A 25,816-nucleotide genomic window follows, 5' to 3' on the forward strand; every position below is an offset into this window, starting at 1 on the left:
AAGTCATGGACTTGGGGTGGCTGGTTCATAGTTTCAGCACGCACAGGCTCATCACTGGACTTGGGATTCCAACACTGGTGGTATGGCAAAGAAGCTCGTTGATGGTCGCTGGAGGATGATCCAGAACTGCAGGGTCTGCCCGAGTGCTCAGTTTCTCAATAATGACCACAGGCTTGTGGTAGCTACTCTGAAGTTGCAGTTTAAATCCTGGAGAATGGTACCATCCCAGCCTAGGCTGGATGTTGGCAAGCTCAAGGATGAGGGGGTCGCTGAGGAGTTTGCGAACAGGTTGAGTGGAAATTTGGGGGATCTGGGTGCTTTGGGGGATCCTGAAGAGTTGTGGAGCGCCTTCAAGACCACTGTCCTTGATGTTGCCGGTAGATGTCTTGGAACTCACCGAAGGGCGAAGAAGAATTTTTCCTCTCAAGGGACACTGGATACCATTGATCGGAGTTGCAGGACTAGGCTGAATGGCAGAGCTAAGCTATTCCGGGAGCTGAGGCGTAAAACTGTACGTGCACTCTGACCTTGATTTGTGAAGATCTCTGACCTTGATTTTGCAGATGATGCAGTCATCTTTGCGGAGACTCTGAATATCCTTTTGGGGGCCCTTGAGGTGCTGAATGAGGAGTCAGAGCCACTGGGATTATAGGTTTCCTGGGTCAAAACTATGATCCAGGCTTTCAATGACATCCTGGATGCTGCTGTCTTGTCCGTACCCATTTGTGGTGAGGTTGTTGAGGTCACGGAGAGATTCACTTACCTTGGCAGTGATATTCATATCTCTGCTGACTGTGAGCCAGAGGTCAATAGATGTCTGGGTCGGGCCTGGGGAGTCATGGATTCACTGGATCATGGGGTTTCGTGCTGTCGGTACCTGTGCGGGAGGACGAAAGTCCGAGTCTTCAGGTTATTGTTGCTTCCAGTCTTGCTCTATGGATGCGAGACTTGGACTCTGACCAGGAATCTGAGATGGTGACTTAATTCCTTTGGTACCAGGTCTCTTTGGAGAATCCTTGGCTTTCGCTAGTCGGTCTTTGTGTCAAACGAGCAGTTGCTGAGAGAGACTTAAATTAGATTTGCTACCTGCATAATCCGTGAGCGTCAGCTGCGGCTGTACGAACATGTGGCTCGTTTTCCTGACGCTGATCCTCATCACCAGATTCTCTCAGCGATGGAGCCTTGTGAGTGGAGGAGGCCAGTGGGCCGAAATGACGTGCCTCGTGGTTGCAGCAGGTTGATCGGCATCTCAAGGAGATGGGGATGGGCCAGGCATCTGCCTGGGGGATGGCAATATGGAGACCCCTGGAGCACTGGCAGAAAGTGGACGCAGCGACACGCTGCTCCGACGCATGCCCTCATACCTACAAAGAGAGCTATAGGTATGAGTGCAGTTTCCCATCCAATTCATTGTGTGGAGGGTAATTTGAGTTTGGAAGGGTAATTCACAGCAGGAAATATCGTTTATGTTGTTTTACATGCAGCCTGTGCCTATTGGTTGCATCAATTTTCTGGAAGCACGGTTGTGCCACTGATGCAATGCCCCTGCCGCCAGTAAGCTTGTACTCGTTTTGCTGACCTCGGAAGGATGACAGGTTGAGTTAACCCACCTGGTGTTATTTCAATGGCACGGCAGGGGCTCAAACGCAATTAAGATCTTAAGCCAGCCACCTTAACCGTTAAGCCAACACTCGGCTTGTATCATTGATGAGAAGTGCAGATGGGGAGCCAGTTTACAGTAGTTCAGTACATACTTGTGCTGCCTCACAGTTATGCCGAAGAGGAAAGTATCTTCGCAAGTTTGCAGGAACAGAATCGATTGCTAAGGGACATTGTCAAATTAGGTCATGTGCTCTCCTCACATGCAAAACCAACTCCTCCTGTAAAACCCTGGGTCATAAGTTTGATCCTCTGAGAGATGTCGTCAGAAAGGCTAAGAAAGCCTGTGGTGAATATAACGTACCGAGAACAGTCACATGAAGTGACTCGTCCGTCAGGTCGTGGTCATGTCAGTTTGATTGAGCTCTCCTCATTTGGTGCTTCACGATCGTTGGGATGAGTCCACACTTACACTGACTGTAACGGTAAGTAAACATTTGAGTTGAGTTCTGAACAGCTACAAGACCAACTCGTCAATAATTGACTATCTCGGTATTCTGGTGTATTTTGTGCTACTGACACAACCTCTCGAATAACGTTTTTATCACGTTTGGTAAAAATTTAAAAAATGAAATAAAAACCTGCTTTCAATTCCCACCAACACGTTTTTCCATCACCTCCAACTTGCCATCCAAGTAAGATCATACTGTTATCGCTTCCATAACGCAGTATCACTATTGCAGATCACTGAATTGGTACAGGATTTCTCATGCACACCCGATTCAGATAAATAACTGGAAGGGCACTCGGTGGAGCGCATACCTCCACCACGTAATGCCTGATCCATGAGAACATATCGGGCCCAATACATTTTTCAACTTGAGGGGGAGCACTCGGTAGAGTGCAAAACCTCCGCCAGCAATACTGCTGGGTCACTCAAGTTAACCTTATATCTTATTCATTAAATATGACGTCAACAGTGCTGACAGAGTTATAGTTCTTTACTCCAACTTTTTTTTTTGGGGGGGGTGGGGGGGTATGGAAATCACTTAAAACAAGTAGAAATGCAAAAAAAAAAAATTCAAATATTTTTTCAAAATGGCCGCCATAGCGGCCATATTGGATTTTGGACCGAGTCCAAAATCTAATGGCATGGTCCTTGGACCATACATAATCCCTCCACCAAGTTTCGTCGAAATCCGTTGAGGAGTTTTTCCACAATACTGTTCACAAACAAACAAACAAACAAACAAACAAAGAGAAAGGGGTGAAAACAGTAACCTCCGATCTTCGATGGCGGAGGTTAAATATCATGCTGTACAGTACTGTATCATTTTTGGCACTCTCAATGGTGAAGAATCACTTTAAAAATTAAATATTTCTCGTGTCCAGATCCGAATCCGGATCTTCACCAAAATGAATCAATTCTCCCTTGTCAAACACCCAATGTGTCCACCAAGTTTCGTCCGAATCCGTCCACAAGTTTTTGAGATATCGTGCTATATATCGTTTTTATCCCGATCTCTCAATGGTGAAGAATCACTTACAAAGTTCTAGTAGACGGATCCGGATCCAGATCTTTACCAAAATCTAATCAATTCTTCCTTGTCACACACGCAACCCGTCCATAAAATTTCATCTGGATCCGTCAACAACTTTTTGAGATATCCTGGACACAAGCAGACAGACAAACAGACAGAAAGGGGTGAAAACATAACCTCCTTCACCTTCGGTGCAGGAGGTAATAATAGCCATTGTTTATCTCATGTTTTCAATTGGCAATTACTTTAAAAACTGCCACGAGGGCAAAAGAAAAACGCGATTGCTTGTACGGTGCTCGGATACTGAGGGTTACAACTTGAAACCTGCTGTACGTACTTACTGGTACGTCTTGACGTCACACGTTCCGCTGTTCCAGGTGAAGTTGAGTCCATTCGAGCTTTTTAAATCATGTCCTCCATGTACGGTATTTAAAGATTGTAAACACCTTTCATGTTTGCTATCACAGCTTGGTACATCGACTGATTATTTTTTTTCATATTATGGGTAAAACTTTCATATATTTAAAATTCCTCCTGCGAGCAGTGAGCTGCTGTTTATCTCACACGATGAGGATCAATGATCGGGTTTTAGTTGGGAGTTTTGTAGGAAATAATTGAAACAAGCCGGGAGGAGACGATGGTTCGCGGGCATTATTGAACAATGCCACGATAGGTACAATTGAGTTAGTGGAAGCTTTTGAGGAAGCCCTACCGTAAAAACCTATCTCTTCCGTCAAAATTGACCAAATCAAATCGGATTTTTTTATATGTTGTACTTATGGGCATTATGCACAGCTTCTAGGAAATGAAATTGTGAGAAAAAAATTAATTAATAAAAAGTTCAAGTGGGCGTGGCTTCGCCCACAAGGGGCGTGGGACGCCCCTCATACAAAAAGACACAACTAGACCATGATATCTAGCTTGTGTCCAAGTTTCATCAAGATCGCATCAAACGTCACGGAGTTATGCTCTGGAGAGAGTCACAAACAGACAGACAGACACAACGAAAATAGTGGTCACTGCTGGTGCCCGCGAACCAAAAAATAAGGAAATTTATTTAATTCAACGATGATTTGCACACGCTGAGGGACCCATTTTATATTATATAACCTACAGGTAATGGGGTAATGAGTTAATTAATTCAGGTTATTGTACTGAGGGAACTGAGTTAATGGGGTAATTACTATTCATGACGTGGTAGTGGTGGAGGAAAAGGGGGATGGTTTTGGATGTGGAATGAACAGGGGGGATTTTATAGGGATGGTGTGAAGTGGAGGTTGGGAAGTGGAAGGACGATGAGAGGGGTTTGAGATGGAGGAACGAACGTGAGGATTCAGGTGAGGAAAGTTTCCCATGCGAATTGTGGGGTTTGAAAGACAAAAAGGGCAGGATCGTGAGGACTGAGGAGTTAGTGAGTTACTTTTTGGAAGTTAAAGGGCGAGGGACCGGCAATGGATGGGTAGTTGGAGTTAAAGGAGGGTTGAAAGATGGATTGATGGACTGAGGCCAGAGGGATTGAAAAAGGAATTAAAAGATGGATTGTTCGACTAAAAGACAAAAGTTGGAACCGGGGACATAACTCGGGGAAGAAAACACGCTAAACTCAATGCCATTTCCTTCCGCCATCTCTCCAAATAACGGGCGGGAACTGGAAATCTATTCAACATACAAATTGAAGATGTATCTTATGGGAACAGGAACTAGTTCATAGTTAATACAGGGATGACTATCGCGGATCACCGACTCAGCACAGGCTTTCTAAAGCACACCTGATTCATTTGAATAACCAATTGGCAATTGCTTTAAAACCAGCCACGAGAGTAAAGAAAAACATGATTGCTTGTACAGAGCTGATGTGTTCAGATGCTGAGGTTTAAAAGTTAAAACATACTGGACTTACTTCCTGGTACGTCATGACGTCCTACATTTCACTGTTCCTGGTCGATGTTTAGCCGAGACGCCGAGTGCATCAAAGTTTTTAAAATCATGTATTGTATCTAAACATTGTAAACCACTTTCTTCGATTTGTTGGTGAAATACCAGGTTTTTTTTTTATTCTTGCATACCCACTTTTTTCAGTATACCGGTATATTCAGAATTCCAAGACCGGTATATTGATATGAAAAATTATGTTGATATAACCGGTACGTCGAAATATCGCCGGCCCCTACAAAATGAGTTTTAAAATATATTTTTTTATTTGCATTTATTACACTCCATTCCTTGTACCTGCCAAACATTTCTCATCCTCACTCCTCCCCCACAATGAAACTGAGTCGAGAGACTGATGGATTTATTGAAGTGGTGTGGTGGTGCAGCACAGGCATAATGGGCCAAATGGCCTCCTCTTGCGTCAAAGTTCCTTGTTAAGATTTATCTGTCTCATGTCGATTTTGTCACAAACTTCACCATGACCAACAGACATCAGGTTTTGTATTTGTGTGCAGCAGAATCTCGTCTACTCCATGCAATGTAAAAACGGCACTTCGGTATTTCCCACGGCGTTCATAGGAGGGAGCGGCGATGAGAAAATCCAACAATGGACGCTATTTCTATATTTACCGGCATAGACAGATGTTCTCCTGTCTGGTGGTCATTGATCATGGTAACTTGCTTGCAAGCTTTTGTATCTGGCAAACTTCTTCCAAAATACCTCATAAAAATCTACCATGAGAGTAATTCACATAATTGTTGTCATTATGCGTTAGCATTGTACCCCATCTGGAGGGATTGGCTTAAGAAATGAATCAGCATATCAGAATAGCATCTCGATTCCCCACAATCATGGAACGTTTTTCTGATGATGAAAAGACGGAAGCCTCCGAATGGGTTGTTACAAACATACGGATTTCCATAAACATATGGAAGAGTTTCTCCCATGTAATTTTAGAGTTAAGTAAGTGCACAAAGGTTTGATAACATTTTCGAAAAATAAAAATAATTAAAAGAAAAACCCAAAGAAAAACAATTAGTAAATGCCATACCTGCCGGCTGTTACCAAGGTAACAACAAGCAAATTGTATTTCATGAGATCATTCCTTGATGGGTAGAAATATTCCTTGTTGCCTACACTCCAGTTACAACATTCCTGAAAGTAAAATAACCAGAGTTAGGCTCACAATCCTTTTGTGTCCCAGGCAAGTGAAGTCTCTTACAAAATTATCAACTTTCCAAAAAAACAGAAGAAATAAACGAGCCTTACCCGAATTTCTTGTGGAACATCGTTCCAAGGTCGACTCGTGGCCATGATCCTGAACAGTTTGCATTTGTCGATGTGTGGAATCAAATTCTGGCACAGCAGGTCTGCAGCGCTGTTTGACGTGGCACATGCCATCACATGGGAAGATGGTTGGTATTTCAATACCTGTAAAAGACCAAATGATGTGTCTACTACAAAGTATTCTGTTTATCATTTAAAGCAACAGTTAAAGAGAAGCATTTAAGATAACGTGATTGACAACTGGCCTCGTGAATTGATGGATGCACCAATACGTACTACAAAAATCTGATTTTACCTTGAATGAACACTTTACGCATATTAATGGTTGTCCATTAAAACGCACAAAGCATTAAATCAATGTCTGAAATGTCCAATTAATCCTTACAATGCTAAGACTGAGTTGATGTGACTGCATCATAACATTATGTTCATAAGAAAGTTCATTCCGAACTTCTGCTCAAGAACACATCAGGCACCGGACTACATCATTATTTAATTTTCTAAGCAATGGGACAAGATAATCATATAATGCTGCATCTGCAAGTAAATTTATGGTAAATGCCTTTTCACAACACAACTATGAGATGGAGATGTAATACTCCATGACCTTCTTCAAAAAAATGTCTCACCTGCTTGATGGCCTCCACCATGGTTGTCGTTTTACCCGTGCCTGGTGGTCCAAATATTAAATAAGGAGCAGGTCGAGATATGCCGCTAAGAATGTGCTGGATGGCACGGCATTGTTCTGGGTTGGTTTCAAGCTTTCTGTCGTAAAACCTGCAGTCCAATGAACAAAATCGACAGCACTTCAAGTGATAACAATTCAACATCAAGATGTAGCAAATGCCCACTCTATTTTTTTTTTTTTTGTGGTACATATTATAGTCCATGCTCATGGAAGAGCGAGTATTAGCACAATGAACTGATCAGGACACAGCAGAACAAAAGGAACAGTTGAGAGAAGGGGGAAACACCAACAGCAGAGTTGAAGGCTAAGTTAGATGCAGACTTGGACAAAGAATGGGTGTCGGGAGGAATGGGGGCAGGAGGGATGCACATGGTGGACAAGATGATTACAGAAGGAAATGCCAAGGAGGGAAAACTGAAAAATTGGAAAGAGGAGAGATTGGAGTGGGGTGGTGAGGGTTAATGATGGTAGAAAAGATCATGGTTTTGGATTGGCGATGACCTGAGTTGGTGGTGAACAGCTGTCTTGAACACTTGGAGGGAAGAATAGGATTGAAGAGAATGCAGAAGTTGGTTTCACAGGTGGGAAAACAAAGAGGAATGAATGAGTAGAGCTGAGCAGTGATCCTGGATTTAGGTAGTTTCACCAGAAGGGGTTGATGGTGGACCATGTGAGCCTTGCACAAACCTATGGAGTACAAAGCACGGGAAGAGCAGAGGGTGCAAGACCAGAAAGGAGGCAGTAGAAGATGGACAGACCACCGACCTGTCTGCAATGGCGTATTCACAGACCAATAGACTCAGCTTCAGCATGGGATATTCCAATGATCTTGAAGGCCTTGGTTTCCACGGTCTCAAGCAGAACAAGATCTGAGGAAGAAGAGCCAGCCCAGAGGGGCTAGTAGTACTCCATCAAGCTGCAGATGTATGTGTTGTAAGTGAATAGGAGTTCAGGTGTGTCAAGAAAGATCATGGCTGATAGTGAAACCTAGGAGTTTGAATGACTGAACCTCCTCAAGAGGATTGTGAAGAAAGTAGATGAGGTGGAGGTGGGGGGAGGGGTTTGCCAGACACTCCTTTCGGAGTGATAATGAGAGTGTGAGATTTGTCAGGCAGGATTGAAAGACAAATTCCAAGTGCTTGACCAGCTTGTGATTTTTTTTTTTTGTCAAGGTCTGAAGAGAGGGAAAAAGTTGCAACCTGCCTGTCTGAAGGATGAGGGATGTCACAGCAGAGGGTGGAGTGATCAACAAATCGATAAAGAGGATTTCCCAGTGAGTCAGAGAGATCATTAATGAAGATTAGGAATAGTACTAGACCCAGAACACTGCCTTGGGGCACACCAGCCTTGACAGGGAGAGGAGATGAACGGATTCTGTTGAGTGCCACACGTTGGCTATGAGAGTAGAGAAAGTCAGCCATGCATAGATTTGGCCTTGGATATTATAGGCAGAGAGTTCGGAGAGTCATTCAGGATGTCAGACTGTCTCAAAAGCATGAGATATGTCCAGAGAAACGGCCATGATCTAATGTCTGACATTGAGGACCTTCATCCATTGTTGGGTGAGTGGAAGCAGCATATCCAAGGTGGAGTGACATGGTCTGAAACCATTTTGGTAATCTGAAATGAGGTTGTTTGAGAAAAGGAAGGACTTCATTTCAACTGCAATGATGGATTCCATGACCTTGTCGATGATTGAAAGTAAGGTGATAGTTGAGGGGATCAAATTTTGCACCTTTTTTACGGAGTGTAATGATGTTGTCAGACTTCCAAGCAGATGGAAGATGATCGAATGCAAATTATAGGGTGCAAAGGGCAGAGAGAAGATGTGCATGAGCAGAAGAGTAGGTTTTTAGCACATGTGAGCTGAAGCCATCCGGTCCAGTTGCAGAGTCCGAGTCGAGCGTTGAAAGTATCTTTGCCACCTTCTCAGGTGCAAAAGGCACATTGAGGCATTCATAACCTTCTCACGAGCGGAGTCGGCTGTGGTGCCATTTGAACAGGGGGGGGGTGATGGAAGGGGAGCATACTCCAGACACAGACTCAACAAGTTGCAACCAAGTTTTCGAGGAGGGAGACAAGTTTGAAAGTTCATTATTGAAGTTGGATAGATGTTGTTTTCTGGCTCTCCTGAGACAGGACACACACACACTTGTTACAAGCCTTGTGGAAGGAACCGAGTTTGCTTTCAATCAGATTTGACTTCCAGTAAGCGAAGGAAGTTGTTTCAGGGCAACTGCCTCACCACAGGATTCAGTGTACCATGGGCAGGAAGAAAGGTATGGTAACTGAAGACGAGATGGGTATGATCTGTGCATGAGAGTGAGCAGATTTCTGTGAAATAGTTCTGAGGCTGAGATAACATCGGGGGCAGTAGATATGGGAGACCAGTCCTGAAGAGTCCTTCCTCGGCCCACCTGAGCTCCTGACCACATACAAAGCTTTCGTCTGCAGCTTGATGGAGTATTGCTCTCCCCTCTGGGCTGGTGTTCCTGCCTCCCTCCTTTCTCTGCTTCACGCTGTGGAAACCAAGGCATTTCGGATCATTGGCATCTCCCACGATGAGGCTGAGTCTTAGGGCCTCTCACTCTCTCACCGCAGGTGGGTCGGTGGTCTTTGTCTTCCACAGTCTCCTCTCCCGTCTCGCCCCCCTTGCTGTGTCTGCGATTTGTCCCCATCATATTTCCGCAGGGTGCTCAAGGTCCGTCAAAAACCCCCTTCTGGTAAAACTACCAAAATCACGAATTACTGCTCACCTTCACTCTTTCATTCCTCTTTTTCCCACCTTTGGAATAAACTCCCTCACTCCGTTCAATCCCATTCTTCCCTCCAGGCCTTCAAAACAGCTGTTCACCACCACCTCTTATCGTCCCCCATCCAAATCCTCAATTTTTCTACCCCCGTTAATCCACCCCAACCCCACCTCCTTCAAATTCCCTGCTTTCCTTCCTGAAAGTCCCTGTAATGTCCATCTTGTTTCCCCAGTGTTCCCCGCCCCATCCCTCTCCCTTCCACAGATCTCCTAATGTCTCTGTTCCCTACTGTTTCGTCCTTCCCACTCCTGCCCCTCTTGTCTCATTCCCCCCACCTTGCTGTGCGTTAAGTGTTAGCTCTCATATGAGCCTCGACAATGTATACAAAAAAAAAGAGAGATGGCTGCTTGCATTCCCTACCAATATACTTGATAGAAATGCCAGACTCACCTGCATTGATGCCGCTCTCTGAGAATAGCCAAAGGGATGTTGACTTTCACAAGCATATGGTCAGACGAACCAATTGGAGCAAAGGAAGAGCAGGAGATATTTGTGAGAAAGTTAGTCATCACCAAGTTCAGAAGGGAGGATATACCAATGGGAGAAATCTGGGTTGGAAAGTTCTGCATTGCATGTGACATAGAGTCTCAGAAGTCCTTTGCTGAAGTGTCATGGGTGGTGAGAGAAAGAGTACCATCACCCAGCCAAGTTGTGTGGTGACAATTGAAATTGCCACATATGAGGAAGGGAGAGTTGGGATGAATGGTTAAAAGTTTGTCCATGTTGTCTGAGAGAGGTTTACAGTGTCTTGTAAAAGTGTTCACCCCCTACCAATAATGCCACATTTAGATGAATTATGAATGATGCAGAAACAATTTTTCCAAATGAACTTTTTTATACAAAACTGAAGAGATCAAACTAAACACCGGTATTGTTGAAGGTGGTTACATGTCAGGAACACCTGTAAAAAAAACGTGTACAATTCAAAATTCACTGGTTGTAAAAGTATTCAGCCCCTGATGTCATTACTTGGTGGAAACACCTTTTGCAGCAATGACTGCTTCAAGTCTTTTTGGGGAGGTCTCCACCAGCTTTTCACAATGAGATGGTGAAATCTTTGCCCATTCTTCAAGTGAAAATTGCTTTAGTTCTGCCAAGTTTGATGTGGATCGTCGATGGACTGCAATGTTCAAGTCTCACCATAAATGTTCAATTGGGTTCAAGTCAGGACTTTGACTGGACCACTCAAGAACATTTATTTTGTTCTTATTCAGCCACTCCAGTGTGGCTTTAGCTGTGCTTCGGATCACTGTCCTGCTAAAATGTGAATCTCCTACCCAGTTTCAGATTCATGGCTGACTTGAGCAGGTTTTCATCAAAGATTCTCCTGTACTTTGCACCGTACATTATCCCCTCTATCCCGCCAAGCTTGCCAGTCCCTGCTGATGAAAAGCAGCCACATAACATGATGCTGCCATCCCCATGCTTGACAGTAGGGATGGTGTTGACTGGGTGATGTGCAGTGTTAGGCTCGTGCCAGATGTAACGCTTTGAATTTACCCCCAAAATTTCAGTTTTTGTCTCATCTGACAATGACACAGTTATACACCTGCCTGCAGTACCATTAAAGGTCCCATGACACTCAAAAGTTTCTGGTTATTTATATATTAACTTGACCTTCCTAGTGAAGAAATCACCCATGTTTCTTTTTTTAAATCAACAACGGGATAATTAGACCAATATTTAGAACATTTCTAGTGCTTTCACAACTTGCTATGCCCCGCCCCTCAAAAAAGTTGACTTCAGCGAACCACAGGTCACGTGACCGTTGACGTCATCTCCAGAACGCGACTCGCTCAGAGTGGATTGACTCGATGTCGCGCGCCGTATAAAGTATGTACAAATGCATTGTGCACATGTGTTTGCGATCTCACTGATCGTCTTAATTCCTGTGATTATTTCGCGGAAAAGAAATTCTGATTCCGAGCTGTGTATGCAAAACAATCACGAGGCAATTATTTATCCCTTTACTACCTTGTCGTAGTCGTGTACAAATCCAATACATGTATGCACAATAAAGGGCTATACCATGTCCACAAAATATAAAATGTGACTGTTGAACCTTTCCATTAAAAAATAAACTTACAGGGACATACAAGTAAAATACTAAAGATTAATATTGCATCATTTCAAGGTGCAAGGAGGTAATTTTAAAATCAAACAATGTGAAAAACCTGCACCTACATTTTGCAGCTTATTGAATTGTTCGTTGAAACCAGCCTGCTGGGATAGGTACGATTCCACGTACATGCAAGCCAGGTATGGCTGCACTCGACATACATGGGTTTATTCTAAAGTGAAGGTACTGCTTCCATTGGCTTGCTATTCATTAACATTTAGCCAAAATGCTGTAATAAATGAACAGGGAAAAATATGTTGGCACAACTATGAAAGACAAATTTATCTGTCCTATTACACGGCCTCATAGCCTCGGGACTCTTACGCATTGACTGAAACATTGTGTGCATGCTAATACAAGGTACTTGTCAACTCGAGAGTCCAGACTAGTCCGATAAATCCGTCGTCCGTCCGACTAGTCCGATAAATCTGACGTGCTGTAGCTTTCTTTTATTATTCTCTTTTCTTCATTGTTTTCTACTGGCGCGACATGACGACAGTAGGAATAAAATAAATAAAAATGCAACAGAACGTCAGATTTATCGGACTACTCGAGACAATTGTGTTGCAAAGTGTGTTCTGCACACAAGTTTTCATCGTATCCGGACAGCGAGATTGCTTCGTTTTATGCGCGGAGAGATACGGCCGATGACATGCGCTGGCCTTGCTTGCGATTCATTTGCCGCGGAGCAACATGCCCGCTGCGCTGTGCTGGTCACGTCACCTCACTAAAATATTTCTGATATCGAACAGTATGCAAGTCAAATTTACATTATTGAATTATGAATAGGATTTAGTCTAACCAGTTGTTATTGCCAAGTCGTCCTTCGATGTCCTCCCGATAATCATGAACTCCGGGAATTTCATCGCCAGTTTCCTCTGCTTGTCCTGCTTCGGGCTCGAACTGCTAAGGCCGTATTTCATTTCCAGCTGCCTGAACTTCACCTCCCGCGACTACGTTATCCGACAATTCTCCATCTGATTCAGACGAAAATCCTTCATTTCTCTCACACTCACTGTCGCTACCAGACAAATCAAAGTCCATGCCATCCATTATTCAAAACCAAATGTTTGATTTTTTTTAAAGCAGAAATGAACGAAGCGTTTGAGTCGACCAATCGAATGTGGAAACACAGGAAGCCAATAGAATCACGTAGACCACCCACCCAAGTAATTTACGTGCAACCTTTGTTGTTCTGGAGATGACGTCATGTGGGTTACGCCCCGTTCAATAGATTTCGGCAGAATTTTTAGGGGCGTTCCCGAAGGGGGAAATGATAATTGTCACGGGTTGGGGTAAGTGTGTCTGCGTAAACCCTTTTAGTATTCCCTGTAGGCTTGCCGTGACGTAACAGGACAGTGCTGCGGATGGCTCCGCCCCGTGATCATGATTGGCGGAAGGCGACGGCGGAGGGCCAATAAAACGGCTCGATTGGAAGTGACGAGGACTCGAGTATAAAAAGGTTCTGTTCGGGAAAAAAAGTAAAAGAGGATTCATAAAAAGAAAGCGTCTGGTCGAGGCTGTTCGTCTCAGAGTGTGCTCTCTTGTTGCGCTGGTTCGTTCCTCGATTCGTCGTGTCTCGTGGCCTCGCTGTGCCTCGTGCCTCACCTCGGTTGGCTCTGGAGTTCTGCTGGCTCGGAGTACGGGACCGAACGGCGGGCGGACCTGCCTCCCTCTCCTGCTCGCATCTTGGTGCCAGAACTGGCTCCCTGGTGGCTGTGAGCGGTCTTGGGCCTAGACCAGGAGGTCGACACCTGACGAGCGCAACGCCAGCTCGTCCGGTGCCAATCCAGGGACTGTTGCGTCGACACCACGGGCCAGCCTGACCACCAGGACAAGCTACGTTGTGTGTGTGTGTGTGTGTGTGTGTGTGTGTGTGTGTGTGTGTGTGTGTGTGTGTGTGTGTGTGTGTGTGTGTGTGTGTGTGTGTGTGTGTGTGTGTGTGTGTGTGTGTGTGTGTACCTGGCGCCTTAGAGGGTTTGAGATTTCTATATCCATTGGAATTGTTTGTGTTTTCCCCACGCCCGAACCCACACCACCATCCCGTCAAATCGCCCCGGATCCTTCCTCTTGCCGAGTCTTATTATTATTTCTGGTTAGAGAAATAAACATTATTAACTCAGTGAAAAGCGACTCGTGCCACCTTCCTCGTCCCGTTTGCTGTAGAGCGATTAAAACCGCCATCTTTGGGTTATAAAAAATAAAGCGCCTCCATCGTTTTGGCTCATTCTACGTTGGCGGGACTGTTCAAGTCCCGTGGACGTCACTATATATATATATATATATATATATATATATATATATATATATATATATATATATATATATATATATATATATATATATATATATATATATATATATATATATATATATATATATATATATATATATGCAATTTCAGTACTTTTGAGTGTCATGGGACCTTTAAGATGCTTTTTTCCAAACTCCATATGAGCTTTTACATGTGTCTTTTTCAGTAATGGTTTCCTTTTTGCCATCTGCCAGTTTTGTGAAGGGAATTGGATATTGTTGATTGATCAACACTGACCCCCATCTCGGACATCGAGCCTTGAGTATCTTTCAAAGTCATTGTTGGATTTACAGTGACATCCCAAACCAGTTTCCTGCTTGCCCAGTTGCTGACTTTGAATGGGGGACCTGATCTGGGTAGAGTCTGGCTGGTATGATACATCTTCCACTTGTTAATGATGGATTTCACCGCACTCAAAGGGATAATGAGCGATTTTGAAATCTTCTTATAACCCTCTCCTGAATGGTGCTTCTTCACCACTTCATGTCTGACTGACAAAATTTAAAATCAAGTAGTTCCTCGATCATATAGACTGACATCTGTAGACAGAGACAAACAAAGTGAACCAAATTACTTCATGTTTGCCTTGTTGGTTGACCAAGTAAGTAAGTTGTACCTTAAAACTCCTTCTTTAAGTGTTGGAGCTTAATGTTTAAGTTAAACCACTGATTGCATACAGGTGAAACCTATTACACTTATTTTGAAACTTTTCAAACAAAATTTGCTCCTGAAGTTATTTAGGGTTAATTATGTGAAGGATTTGAATACTTATGTAACTGAGAATCATCTGGTTTTCTTTGTTAATCAAATTTATTCACATTTTATCTTCATTTTTGAGTTTTATCACTTTGGAGTAGTTTGTGAAGACAAAATATTAAGTTTGATTTGAAAGCATCATGAAATAAGCTCAGGTGGCATCAAAATGTGAAAACTTTGGAGGGGGTGAATACTTTTGCAGGCCACTGTGTATCGAGTTGGCTGTTGGGAGGACGGAACAACACACATATGAATGTGAGGAGGGAGCAGAGAGGAAGTCACAGGTTGATGTACTCCTGGGGGTTGGGAGATGCAAAGTCAACAGAAGGGCAGTGAGAAGTCGAGTTTTTGATGTAAAGTGCAACTCCACCAGTGGGGCGTGGTTCATGCCGATCAAATCAGGGGAGACAATAACCGAGGTGAGACACAAAGGAATCCTGTGGGAGGAAGGATTTTATTGAACATATGTCTGGTTTATCAGCAGGGTCCTGGATTGAGAGATCTGTGAGGTTAGAGGGGAGACTGGATGTTTGAGGTTCTTACAGTGAGAGATGAGAAGAGGAGGTGTTGGGATGGTGCAGGATGGGGGAAGGTTTTGAAGGGGCAAGGTGAACACCTTTGGGAGGTGGGATGAGGTGGAGGGTTTTAGTGTGTGGGTTGCAGGGGAAGGTTTGAGTGTGTGGGTTGCAGGGGAAGGTTTGAGTGTGTGGGTTGCAGGGGAAGGTTTGAGTGTGTGGGTTGCAGGGGAAGGTTTGAGTGTGTGGGTTGCAGGGGAAGGTTTGAGTGTGTGGGTTGCAGGGGAAGGTTTGAGTGTGTGTTGCGGGGGATGGTTTGAGTGTGAGGTGCGGGGGAAGGTTTAAGTGTGTGAGGTGCGGGGGAAGGTTTGAGTGTGTGTGTGTGTGTGTGTGTGTGTGTGTGTGTGTGTGTGTTGCAGGGGAATGTTTGGGTGTGAGGGGTGTGGGGGAAGGTTTGAATGTGTGGGGTGCGGGGGAAGGTTTGAATGTGTGGGGTGCGGGGGAAGGTTTGAGTGTGTGGGGTGCAGGGGATAGTTTGAGTGAGTGGGGTGAGGGGGAAGGCTTGAGTGTGAGGGGGAGGAAGGTTTGAGTGTGTGGGGTGAGGGGAAGGTTTGAGTGTGTGGGGTGCAGGGGAAGGTTTGAGTGTGTGGGTTGCAGGGGAAGGTTTGAGTGTGTGGGTTGCAGGGAAGGTTTGAGTGTGTGGGGGGCAGGGGAAGGTTTGAGTGTGTGTGTGTGTGTGTGTGTGTTGCAGGGGATGGTTTGAGTGTGTGGGGTGCGGGGGAAGGTTTGAGTGAGTGGGGTGCGGGGGAAGGCTTGAGTGTGTGGGGTGCGGGGGTAGGATTGGATGTGTGGGGTGCGGGGGAAGGTTTGAATGTGTGGGGTGCAGGGGAAAGTTTGAGTGTGTGGGGTGAGGGGAAGGCTTGAGTGTGAGGGGGAGGGGAAGGTTTGAGTGTGTGGGGTGAGGGGGAAGGTTTGAGTGTGTGGGGTGCAGGGGAAGGTTTGAGTGTGTGGGTTGCAGGGAAGGTTTGAGTGTGTGGGTTGCAGGGGAAGGTTTGAGTGTGTGGGTTGCAGGGAAGGTTTGAGTGTGTGTGTGTGTGTGTGTGTGTGTGTGTGTGTGTGTGTGTGTGTGTGTGTGTGTGTGTGTGTGTGTGTGTGTGTGTTGCAGGGGATGGTTTGAGTGTGTGGGTTGCAGGGGAAGGTTTGAGTGTGTGTGTGTGTGTGTGTGTGTGTGTGTTGCAGGGGATGGTTTGAGTGTGTGGGGTGCGGGGGAAGGTTTGAGTGAGTGGGGTGCGGGGAAGGCTTGAGTGTGTGGGGTGTGGAAGGAAGGTTTGAGTGTGTAGGGTGCAGGGGAAGGTTTGAGTGTGTGGGGTGCGGGGGAAGATTTGAGTGTGTGGGGTGCAGGGGAAGGTTTGAGTGTGTGGGTTGCAGGGGAAGGTTTGAGTGTGTGGGTTGCAGGGGAAGGTTTGAGTGTGTGGGTTGCAGGGGAAGGTTTGAGTGTGTGTGTGTTGCAGGGGATGGTTTGAGTGTGTGGGGTGCGGCGGAAGGTTTGCGTGAGTGGGTTGCAGGGGAAGGTTTGAGTGTGTGGGTTGCAGGGGAAGGTTTGAGTGTGTGGGTTGCAGGGGAAGGTTTGAGTGTGTGTGTGTGTGTGTTGCAGGGGATGGTTTGAGTGTGTGGGGTGCGGGGGAAGGTTTGAGTGAGTGGGGTGCGGGGGAAGGCTTGAGTGTGTGGGGTGTGGAAGGAAGGTTTGAGTGTGTAGGGTGCAGGGGAAGGTTTGAGTGTGTGGGGTGCGGGGGAAGATTTGAGTGTGTGGGGTGCAGGGGAAGGTTTGAGTGTAAGGGGTGTGGATGAAGATTTGAGTGTGTGGGGTGTGTGGAAAGGTTTCAGTTTGTGTGGTGTGGGGGAAGGTTCGAGTGTGTAGGGTGCAGGGGAAGGTTTGAGTGTGTGGGATGCGGGGGAAGGTTTTAGTGTGTGCGATGTGGGGGAAGGCTTGGGTGTGTGGGTTGCAGGGGAAGGTTTGAGTGTGTGGGGTGCGGGGAAGGTTTGAGTGTGTGGGTTGCAGGGGAAGGTTTGAGTGTGTGTGTGTGTGTGTTGCAGGGGATTGTTTGAGTGTGTGGGGTGCGGGGGACGGTTTGAGTGTGAGGGGTGCGGGGAAGGTTTGAGTGTGTGGGGTGCGGGGGAAGGTTTGAGTGTGTGGGGTGCGGGGAAGGTTTGAGTGTGTGGGGTGAGGGGAAGGCTTGAGTGTGAGGGGGAGGGGAAGGTTTGAGTGTGTGGGGTGAGGGGGAAGGTTTGAGTGTGTGGGGTGCAGGGGAAGGTTTGAGTGTGTGGGTTGCAGGGAAGGTTTGAGTGTGTGGGTTGCAGGGGACGGTTTGAGTGTGTGGGTTGCAGGGGAAGGTTTGAGTGTGTGTGTGTGTTGCAGGGGATGGTTTGAGTGTGTGTGTGTGTGTTGCAGGGGAAGGTGTGAGTGTGTGGGATGCAGGGGAAGGTTAGAGAGTGTGGGTTGCAGGGGAAGTTTTGAGTGTGTGGGTTGCAGGGGATGGAAAGAGTGTGTGTGTGTGTGTGTGTGTGTGTGAGTGTGAGTGTGAGTGTGTGTTGCAGGGGATGGTTTGAGTGTGTGGGGTGCGGGGGAAGGTTTGAGTGAGTGGGGTGCGGGGAAGGCTTGAGTGGGGGGGGTGTGGAAGGAAGGTTTGGGTGTGAAGGGTGCAGGGGAAGGTTTGAGGGTGGGGGGTGGGGGGGAAGATTTGAGTGTGTGGGGTGCAGGGGAAGGTTTGAGTGTATGAGGTGCGGGGGAAGGTTTGAGTGTGTGGGTGAGGGGAAGGCTTGAGTGTGTGGGGTGTGGGGGAAGGTTCGAGTGTGTAGGGTGCAGGGGAAGGTTTGAGTGTGTGGGATGCGGGGGAAGGTTTTAGTGTGTGGGGTGCGGGGGAAGGTTTTAGTGTGTGGGGTGTGGGGGGAAGGTTCGAGTGTGTAGGGTGCAGGGGAAGGTTTGAGTGTGTGGGATGCGGGGGAAGGTTTTAGTGTGTGGGATGTGGGGGAAGGCTTGGGTGTGTGGGGTGCAGGGGAAGGTTTGAGTGTGTGGGAAGGTTTGAGTATGTAGGGTGCAGGGGAAGGTTTGAGTGTGTGGGATGCGGGGGAAGGTTTTAGTGTGTGGGATGTGGGGGAAGATTTGAGTGTGTGGGTTGCAGGGGAAGGTTTGAGTGTGTGGGTTGCAGGGGAAGGTTTGAGTGTGTGGGTTGCAGGGGAAGGTTTGAGTGTGTGTGTGTTGCAGGGGATGGTTTGAGTGTGTGGGGTGCGGGGAAGGCTTGAGTGTGTAGGGTGTGGAGGGAAGGTTTGAGTGTGTAGGGTGCAGGGGAAGGTTTGAGTGTGTGGGGTGCGGGGGAAGATTTGAGTGTGTGGGGTGCAGGGGAAGGTTTGAGTGTGTGAGGTGCGGGGGAAGGTTTGAGTGTGTGGGTGAGTGGGAAGGCTTGAGTGTGTGGGGTGTGGGGGAAGGTTCGAGTGTGTGGAGTGCAGGGGAAGGTTTGAGTGTCTGGGATGCGGGGGAAGGTTTTAGTGTGTGGGATGTGGGGGAAGGCTTGAGTGTGTGGGATGCAGGGGAAGGTTTGAGTGTGTGAGGTGCGGGGGAAGGTTTGAATGTGTGGGGTGAGGGGGAAGGCTTCAGTGTGTGGGGTGTGGGGAAGGTTTGAGTGTGTGGGATGTGGGGGAAGGTTTGAGTATGTCGGGTGCAGGGGGAAGGTTTGAGTGTGTGGGCTGCAGGGGAAGGTTTGAATGTGTGGGATGCGGGGGAAGGTTTGAGTGTATGGGTTGCAGGGGAAGGTTTGAGTGTGTGTGTTGCAGGGGAATGTTTGAGTGTGGGGTGAGGGGGAAGGCTTGAGTGTGTGGGGTGAGGGGAAGGTTTGAGTGTGTGAGGTGTGGGGGAAGGTTTGAGTGTGTGGGGTGAGGGGAAGGTTTGAGTGTGTGGGGTGCGGGGGAAGGTTTGAGTGCGTGGGGTGCGGGGGAAGGTTTGAGTGTGTGGGTTGCGGGGGAAAGTTTGAGTGTGTCGGTTGCAGGGGAAGGTTTGAGTGTGTGTGTGTGTGTGTGTGTTGCATCTGATGGTTTGAGTGTGTGGGGTGCGGGGGAAGGTTTGAGTGTGTGGGGTGTGGTGGAAGCTTTGAGTGTGTGGGGTGCGGGGGAAGGTTTGAGTGTGTGAGGCGCGGGGGAAGGTTTGAGCATGTGGGCTGCAGGGGACGGTTTGCGTGTGTGTGTTGCAGGCGCTGGTTTGCGTGTGTGGGGTGCGGGGGAACGTTTGAGTGTGTGGGGTGCGGGGGAAGATTTGAGTGTGTGGGGTGCGGGGGAAGGTTTGAGTGTGTGTGGTGAGGGGGAAGGCTTGAGTGTGTGGGGTGAGGGGGAAGGTTTGAGTGTGTGGGGTGCGGTGGAAGGTTTTAGTGTGTGTGTGTGTGTGTGTGTGTGTGTGTGTGTGTGTGTGTGTGTGTGTGTTGCAGGGGATGGTTTGAGTGTGTGGGGTGCGGGGAAGGTTTGAGTGTGTGGGGTGCGGTGGAAGGTTTGAGTGTGTGGGTTGCAGGGGAAGGTTTGAGTGTGTGTGTGTGTGTGTGTGTGTGTGTGTGTGTTGCAGGGGATGGTTTGAGTGTGTGGGGTGCGGGGAAGGTTTGAGTGTGTGGGGTGCGGGGAAGGTTTGAGTGTGTGGGGTGCGGGGAAGGTTTGAGTGTGTGGGGTGCGGGGAAGGTTTGAGTGTGTGGGGTGCGGGGGAAGGTTTGAGTGTGTGAGGTGAAGGGGAAGGTTTGAGTGTGTGGGTGAGGGAGAAGGCTTGAGTGTGTGGGGTGTGGGGGGAAGGTTTCAGTGTGTGGGGTGAGGGGGAAGGCTTAATGTCTGGGGTGTGGGGGAAGGTTTGAGTGTGTAGGGTGCAGGGGAAGGTTTGAGTGTGTGGGATGCGGGGGAAGGTTTTAGTGTGTGGGATGTGGGGGAAGGCTTGAGTGTGTGGGGTGAGGGGAAGGGTTTAGTGTGTGGGGTGTGGGGGAAGGTTCGAGTGTGTGGGATGTGGGGAAGGTTTGAGTGTGTGGGGTGCGGGGGAAGGTTTGAGTGTGTGTGTTGCAGGGGATGGTTTGAGTGTGGGGTGTGGGGGAAGGTTTGAGTGTGTGGGGTGCGGGGGAAGATTTGAGTATGTGGGGTGCAGGGGAAGGTTTGAGTGTGTGAGATGCGGGGGAAGGTTTGAGTGTGTGGGGTGACGGGGAAGGCTTGAGTGTGTGGGGTGTGGAGGGAAGGTTTGAGTGTGTAGGGTGCAGGGGAAGGTTTGAGTGTGTGGGGTGCGGGGGAAGATTTGAGTGTGTGGGGTGCAGGGGAAGGTTTGAGTGTGTGAGGTGTGGGGAAGGTTTGAGTGTGTGGGGTGCGGGGGAAGATTTGAGTGTGTGGGGTGCAGGGGAAGGTTCAAGTGTGTGAGATGCGGGGAAGGTTTGAGTGTGTGGGGTGAGGGGGAAGGCTTGAGTGTGTGGGGTGTGGAGGGAAGGTTTGAGTGTGTAGGGTGCAGGGGAAGGTTTGAGTGTGTGAGGTGCGGGGGAAGGTTTGAGTGTGTGAGGTGCGGGGAAGGTTTGAGTGTGTGAGGTGCAGGGGAAGGTTTGAGTGTGTGGGATGCGGGGGAAGGTTTTAGTTTGTGGGATGTGGGGGAAGGTCTGAGTGTGTAGGGTGCAGGGGAAGGTTTTAGAGGAAGAGGTGAGTGTGAAGCATCTAAGGGTGGGGTGAGGAGGAAGCATTTAGAGGGTAGGGCGAGGAGGGAGGCAGAAAGTTGGGGGGGGGGGACATGAAGCTTTGAGGGGGTGGGGGTGCCTGCTTTTGTCCAATTCCATATCCCCAACTTTATCAAACGGAGATAAAGATCATGGAACAGGAGATTAGAACGGTTGTTAAATGCTGTGCAGTATAAGCCGTGGTGGGGGGAGTGAGGATGAGGAGAATGCAAGGGTGGGTGGGGGGTGGGGGAGGGGGAGAGGGGAAGGTTTATAGATGAGGTGCAAAGCAGACAAACACCTCAGAAAAATAACCCTCTTGAAGAAGAAGAGACATATATTGTGGTGGAGAAGAAGAATATGCACAGCGCTTCTGAAAGAGATACAAGGGTTGAAATGCATTCTTCAAATGTTTTTTTTTTTTTAAAGAAGATGTACCATTTATATTTGTATTATCATTATATTTAACCAGAGAGTTGGTGTCAAAGCCACCCAATGCTCGCCTGTTTATACATTTATCGTTTTTAAAAGACTTGTCTAATAATATTTTTTATAAAGCATTGCAGTGAAGTCTGATCCAAATAATTTTAAAGCAATATATGTATTTGTATATTGTAATCAGTTAAAAATAGTGTGGTAGATAAAAACATTAGAAAAGAAATAACTTGCACAAAAAAACTAACATTTTCACGCTCACGCCGGGGGTATCGCTATAGCTCTCTGTTGTTCGAACAGGCGAGCTTATAATGACTCCGTTTGGAGAAAAGAGTGGTTGGGGGTGGGGGGGGGATGTAGAACCAGGAGCACCTAGGAAATTCAATACAAATTAGAATCATTACGGAGTGAAATATAAAGATTTTTTTGTTTGTTTGTTTGTTTGTTTGTTTGTTCCAATTTTTTTGGAAACAAGGAGAGTGAATTGGAGAAGAAAATGTTCAGGATATAGAAGCTAGTAACCGGGAATACACCCAGGACTAATGAGCTAAAGCAGGGCACACTTTCTATCCGAGGTTAGATACCTTTATCTTTGTGTTGGAGGACTGGTTTTCATCTTCCCCAAGAAGACTTATTATATGACCTATTCTCATGTAGGTGATCAAATGATATTGATACGTAATCATAATGTTGTTGACATCTTCCCTAATTTCGATAAAACGAGCATTGTACCCATTGCTTTGCTAATGGTAGTTGAACAACGTAACGTACATACATACATATATATATATATATATATATATATATATATATATATATATATATATATATATATATATATATATATATATATATATATATATATGTGTGTGTTACAGCAGAGTAATGCAGTTTATAAAGTCAATATTTGCAATTTTATTTCAGAAAAATTTTGTTGACTGTTGTGGAAGAAAAAAAACAATTATATTCATGTTTTCTCAATTATATTCACTTGTTGCTTTTAATTGAACACAGTATGAAATAAGATTTTACTTTGTTCTGGAGTCAAATTGACTGTCAGTAAAATTTCACTTTTCTCGAGTCTTTTGACCTCCATAGAAATATAGATGAATTTCCAAGTAAAGTAGAATTGTATCTTACTCATTGTTATGTGCTTTTATCTCACTGAAATAGATATAACGAAGACTGGCATCTCCAATGCTTAAATTAAATTGCCCAGCTGCTGAAGAGAAGAACGCCTTGCTGGCACCTCATTTTCAAGCAAAAAGGAATCGTACTAGTCGGGTTAAGGGTTTTGAATCCCATCCAAAACGATTCAGTACGAGTTAAAAAACAACAACAATTGTTCAGAATGAAATTATGAAACAGGGATGCCACACGTGGTGCTGCGGTGTTGTTGGAGAGAAATGATGTATTCGCATTTATTTTTGTTATTATGTAAGTATCCCTCCATTGTTTTTCATTTTGACATGGTGAGCCATCCCTACATTTTCTATAAAACCTTGAAATATATATATTTTAAATTTTTTAAAATTCTACTAATGGTTGGCATGACTTGAACTATTGAGGATATGTCGTTTGTAGAACTTTTTCCAACACATAACAGATAAGTTTTAAATGTTGATCACTCACAAAAGTCTGGATGAAGAGTCCATGAAAGAGCTGCCATGTGATTCTGTTGGGAAGACAAAGTCAACAAGTCCATCCTTTTTGAGCAAGTCAACCGAGCGATGCTCGAGCATGAGAGGTAGCCGATTGAAGTTAAAGGTCACATCGAAGGTCATTTTGTCTATGAACTCATTCAGCAACCTGGGTAAGGGTTAGAAAGGCTGTTGTCAGATTCACGAACTACCAACTGAAAGTTTTTAGGCCACACTACTATGGATATTGTCACATTTAGCCAATGCTGGTATAAACAGACAGTCGGGCGACTCACGAGTCGTGAATGCTTCAAGGCTCGCATTATAATCCTGGATAGATCACCATCCATTACAAGAGTGCAGAAATTTCCACCGAGCCTCAAAGGGAATCAAATGCACTCCATTGAGGGCAATGCAGCAATGTGGCTTTATAAAGTCAACCATCAACCTACTCAATTGGTTTTTGTATGCATAGTCAAGGCTCGTGGAAGAGATAGTATTAGTACACAACAAGATAAAATGAACAGTTGAGAGAGGGGGGAGACACAAAGAGCAGAGTTGGACAAACAATGTGTGTGGTGAGGATTAAGGGGCAGGAGATGCATGTGGTGGACAAGATGAATACAGAAGGAAACTCTGTCAGGGAAAACTGAAAATTTGGAAGGAGGAGTGATTGGGGTGGTGGTTGGAAGTGGGGGGGGGGTGAGAAAGGTTATAGAAAAAAATCATCGTTCAATCTTCCAGAACTAAACCCTCTCTCATACATTCAACAGCCTCTTCGTCCAACTGACTCCAATTTCTCCCGCTGCACAATTATCATCTCTATAGACATCTCGTCAATGTCTGGAGAACTTCCCTTCTTCATCCTATTCAATGCCATCCACACCTCTTCCTCAGTGATCTCCACTTTCCCCTCTCCATAACATGGTCGCTCCAGCTCGCCGCCGCCCCCTCTCCGGTTCAACAGCTCCCCAAAATATCTTCCCCACACCATCAACACTGACCTGCTGTCACAAGCCTCCCACCCATCCTTAATTACCACCCTCCCACCCCTAACCCCCCTCCATGTCCTTACTCTCCTCATCCCTGTCATGAGCCAGTTTATAAATCATCCTCTTCCCACCATCCTCTTCTTAAATATTTTGCACCTGCTCCTGCATATCATTCCACACATTATCCACAGCTCTCCTTGCTGCTTTCTTCTTTTGCCCATACAGGTGCATCAACCCTGCATGTAGTTGACTCCCTCTATCCTTCATCTTCACTATCCTCTTCCAAACCTCCTTTTCACCAACTGCATTCGCGACCTCCTCCATCCACCATATCTGGTTTCTATGCCTTGACGATGCACCCTTTCCTGACATCCTTCCACACAACACTTCTGCAATTCCCCAAAACACCTCTCCATACCTCTTCCACTCCTCCAAACTTTCCACTTCTTCGCCAAGTTGCTCATACCTGGCCTTCATCCTCTATTTGTACTCTGCGATGACATTGCCCCGACACTTCCCCAACTAATAATCTTCCAACCCCTGCTCTTAACGTCCATTCTTTTCTTCATCCGTTCTACCGTCCCACCTCGACCTCTTTCCCCACACTCAAACTACCTAGTCGGACCTCGCTTCTGAACTGCTGCCTGCCTGTCAGAGCTAGTAGCATCTTGAATAATTTGGGACATTCAGGTCATCACCAAGAAGAGACTGCAGCCTGCCTGTCTGAAGGATGAGAGATGTCATGGCAGAACCTCAATTAACTTCAACAAGGACAACAAGGAGAACAAGGAAAAGAGCAATCAGAGATTGCACACCCTCACCAAGACTTATTTTGAGTGGTGTATTTTTATAGGTCTTAGGATAAATCCAATATGGATGCCAAACCATGTGACCTATGATATCATATATGTGAACCTTTTGTTCCTCATGGACAGGCGATCATACGTGTAAAGTTTCACCTCGATTTGTTCAGCCACTTCAGAGAAGAAGACTTTTGAAGGTTTTTTTTTATAAAATCAATATGGCTGCCAAATCACATGTACGATGACATCATTAAATTTTTTTCTGTGGAACAATTTATCCCAAGATGACCCTCAAAAATTTTCATACTGATCGGATGTGGCGTTCTACATATGCAATTATGACGTCATAACGAGGGCCCCTATGATGTTATAAAAAAAATCACTCATTTCCCACGAGGAGTACTTGCTATGTGCTAAGTTTCAATTTTTTCCTTGGTGCGGTTTCAGAGATACAGAGGTCCAAAGTTTTTCCAATATGGCTGCCAGACCACATGGCCATGATGTCATAATTATCATTAAAACATTCTACATGAGTAGTCGCACCAATGGTGAAAATTTCGTCTCAATCTGTCAAGCGGTTGCAGACAAAAACACTATAGTTCCGTGCGGACAAACAGACATACAAATAAACAGACAAATGAAAAATAGTGCTTAGCACGACACTTGGCGAATT

At 46.1% G+C, this 25,816-nt stretch overlaps 1 protein-coding gene across 4 annotated transcripts in view; it reads right to left on the reverse strand.

Moving 5' to 3' along the window:
* Positions 1-25,816, reverse strand: part of LOC147019200 (RNA helicase MOV-10-like) — a 132,130-nt gene that overhangs the window by 34,371 nt on the left and 71,943 nt on the right. For all 4 annotated transcript variants that reach the window (XM_085899526.1, XM_085899525.1, XM_085899528.1 and 1 more), the window contains 4 exons: positions 23,341-23,517; positions 6,990-7,137; positions 6,343-6,504; positions 6,125-6,228 (listed from right to left, as the gene is read on the reverse strand). In XM_085899526.1, the coding sequence (XP_085755652.1) occupies positions 6,125-6,228; positions 6,343-6,504; positions 6,990-7,137; positions 23,341-23,517 (591 nt within the window). The remainder of the gene's footprint in view (positions 1-6,124; positions 6,229-6,342; positions 6,505-6,989; positions 7,138-23,340; positions 23,518-25,816) is intronic.

This window comes from Eptatretus burgeri, chromosome 10 (genome assembly GCF_056783735.1).
Source record: "Eptatretus burgeri isolate ZD-2024b chromosome 10, Ebu_testis_v1, whole genome shotgun sequence".
Taxonomy (NCBI): domain Eukaryota; kingdom Metazoa; phylum Chordata; class Myxini; order Myxiniformes; family Myxinidae; genus Eptatretus; species Eptatretus burgeri.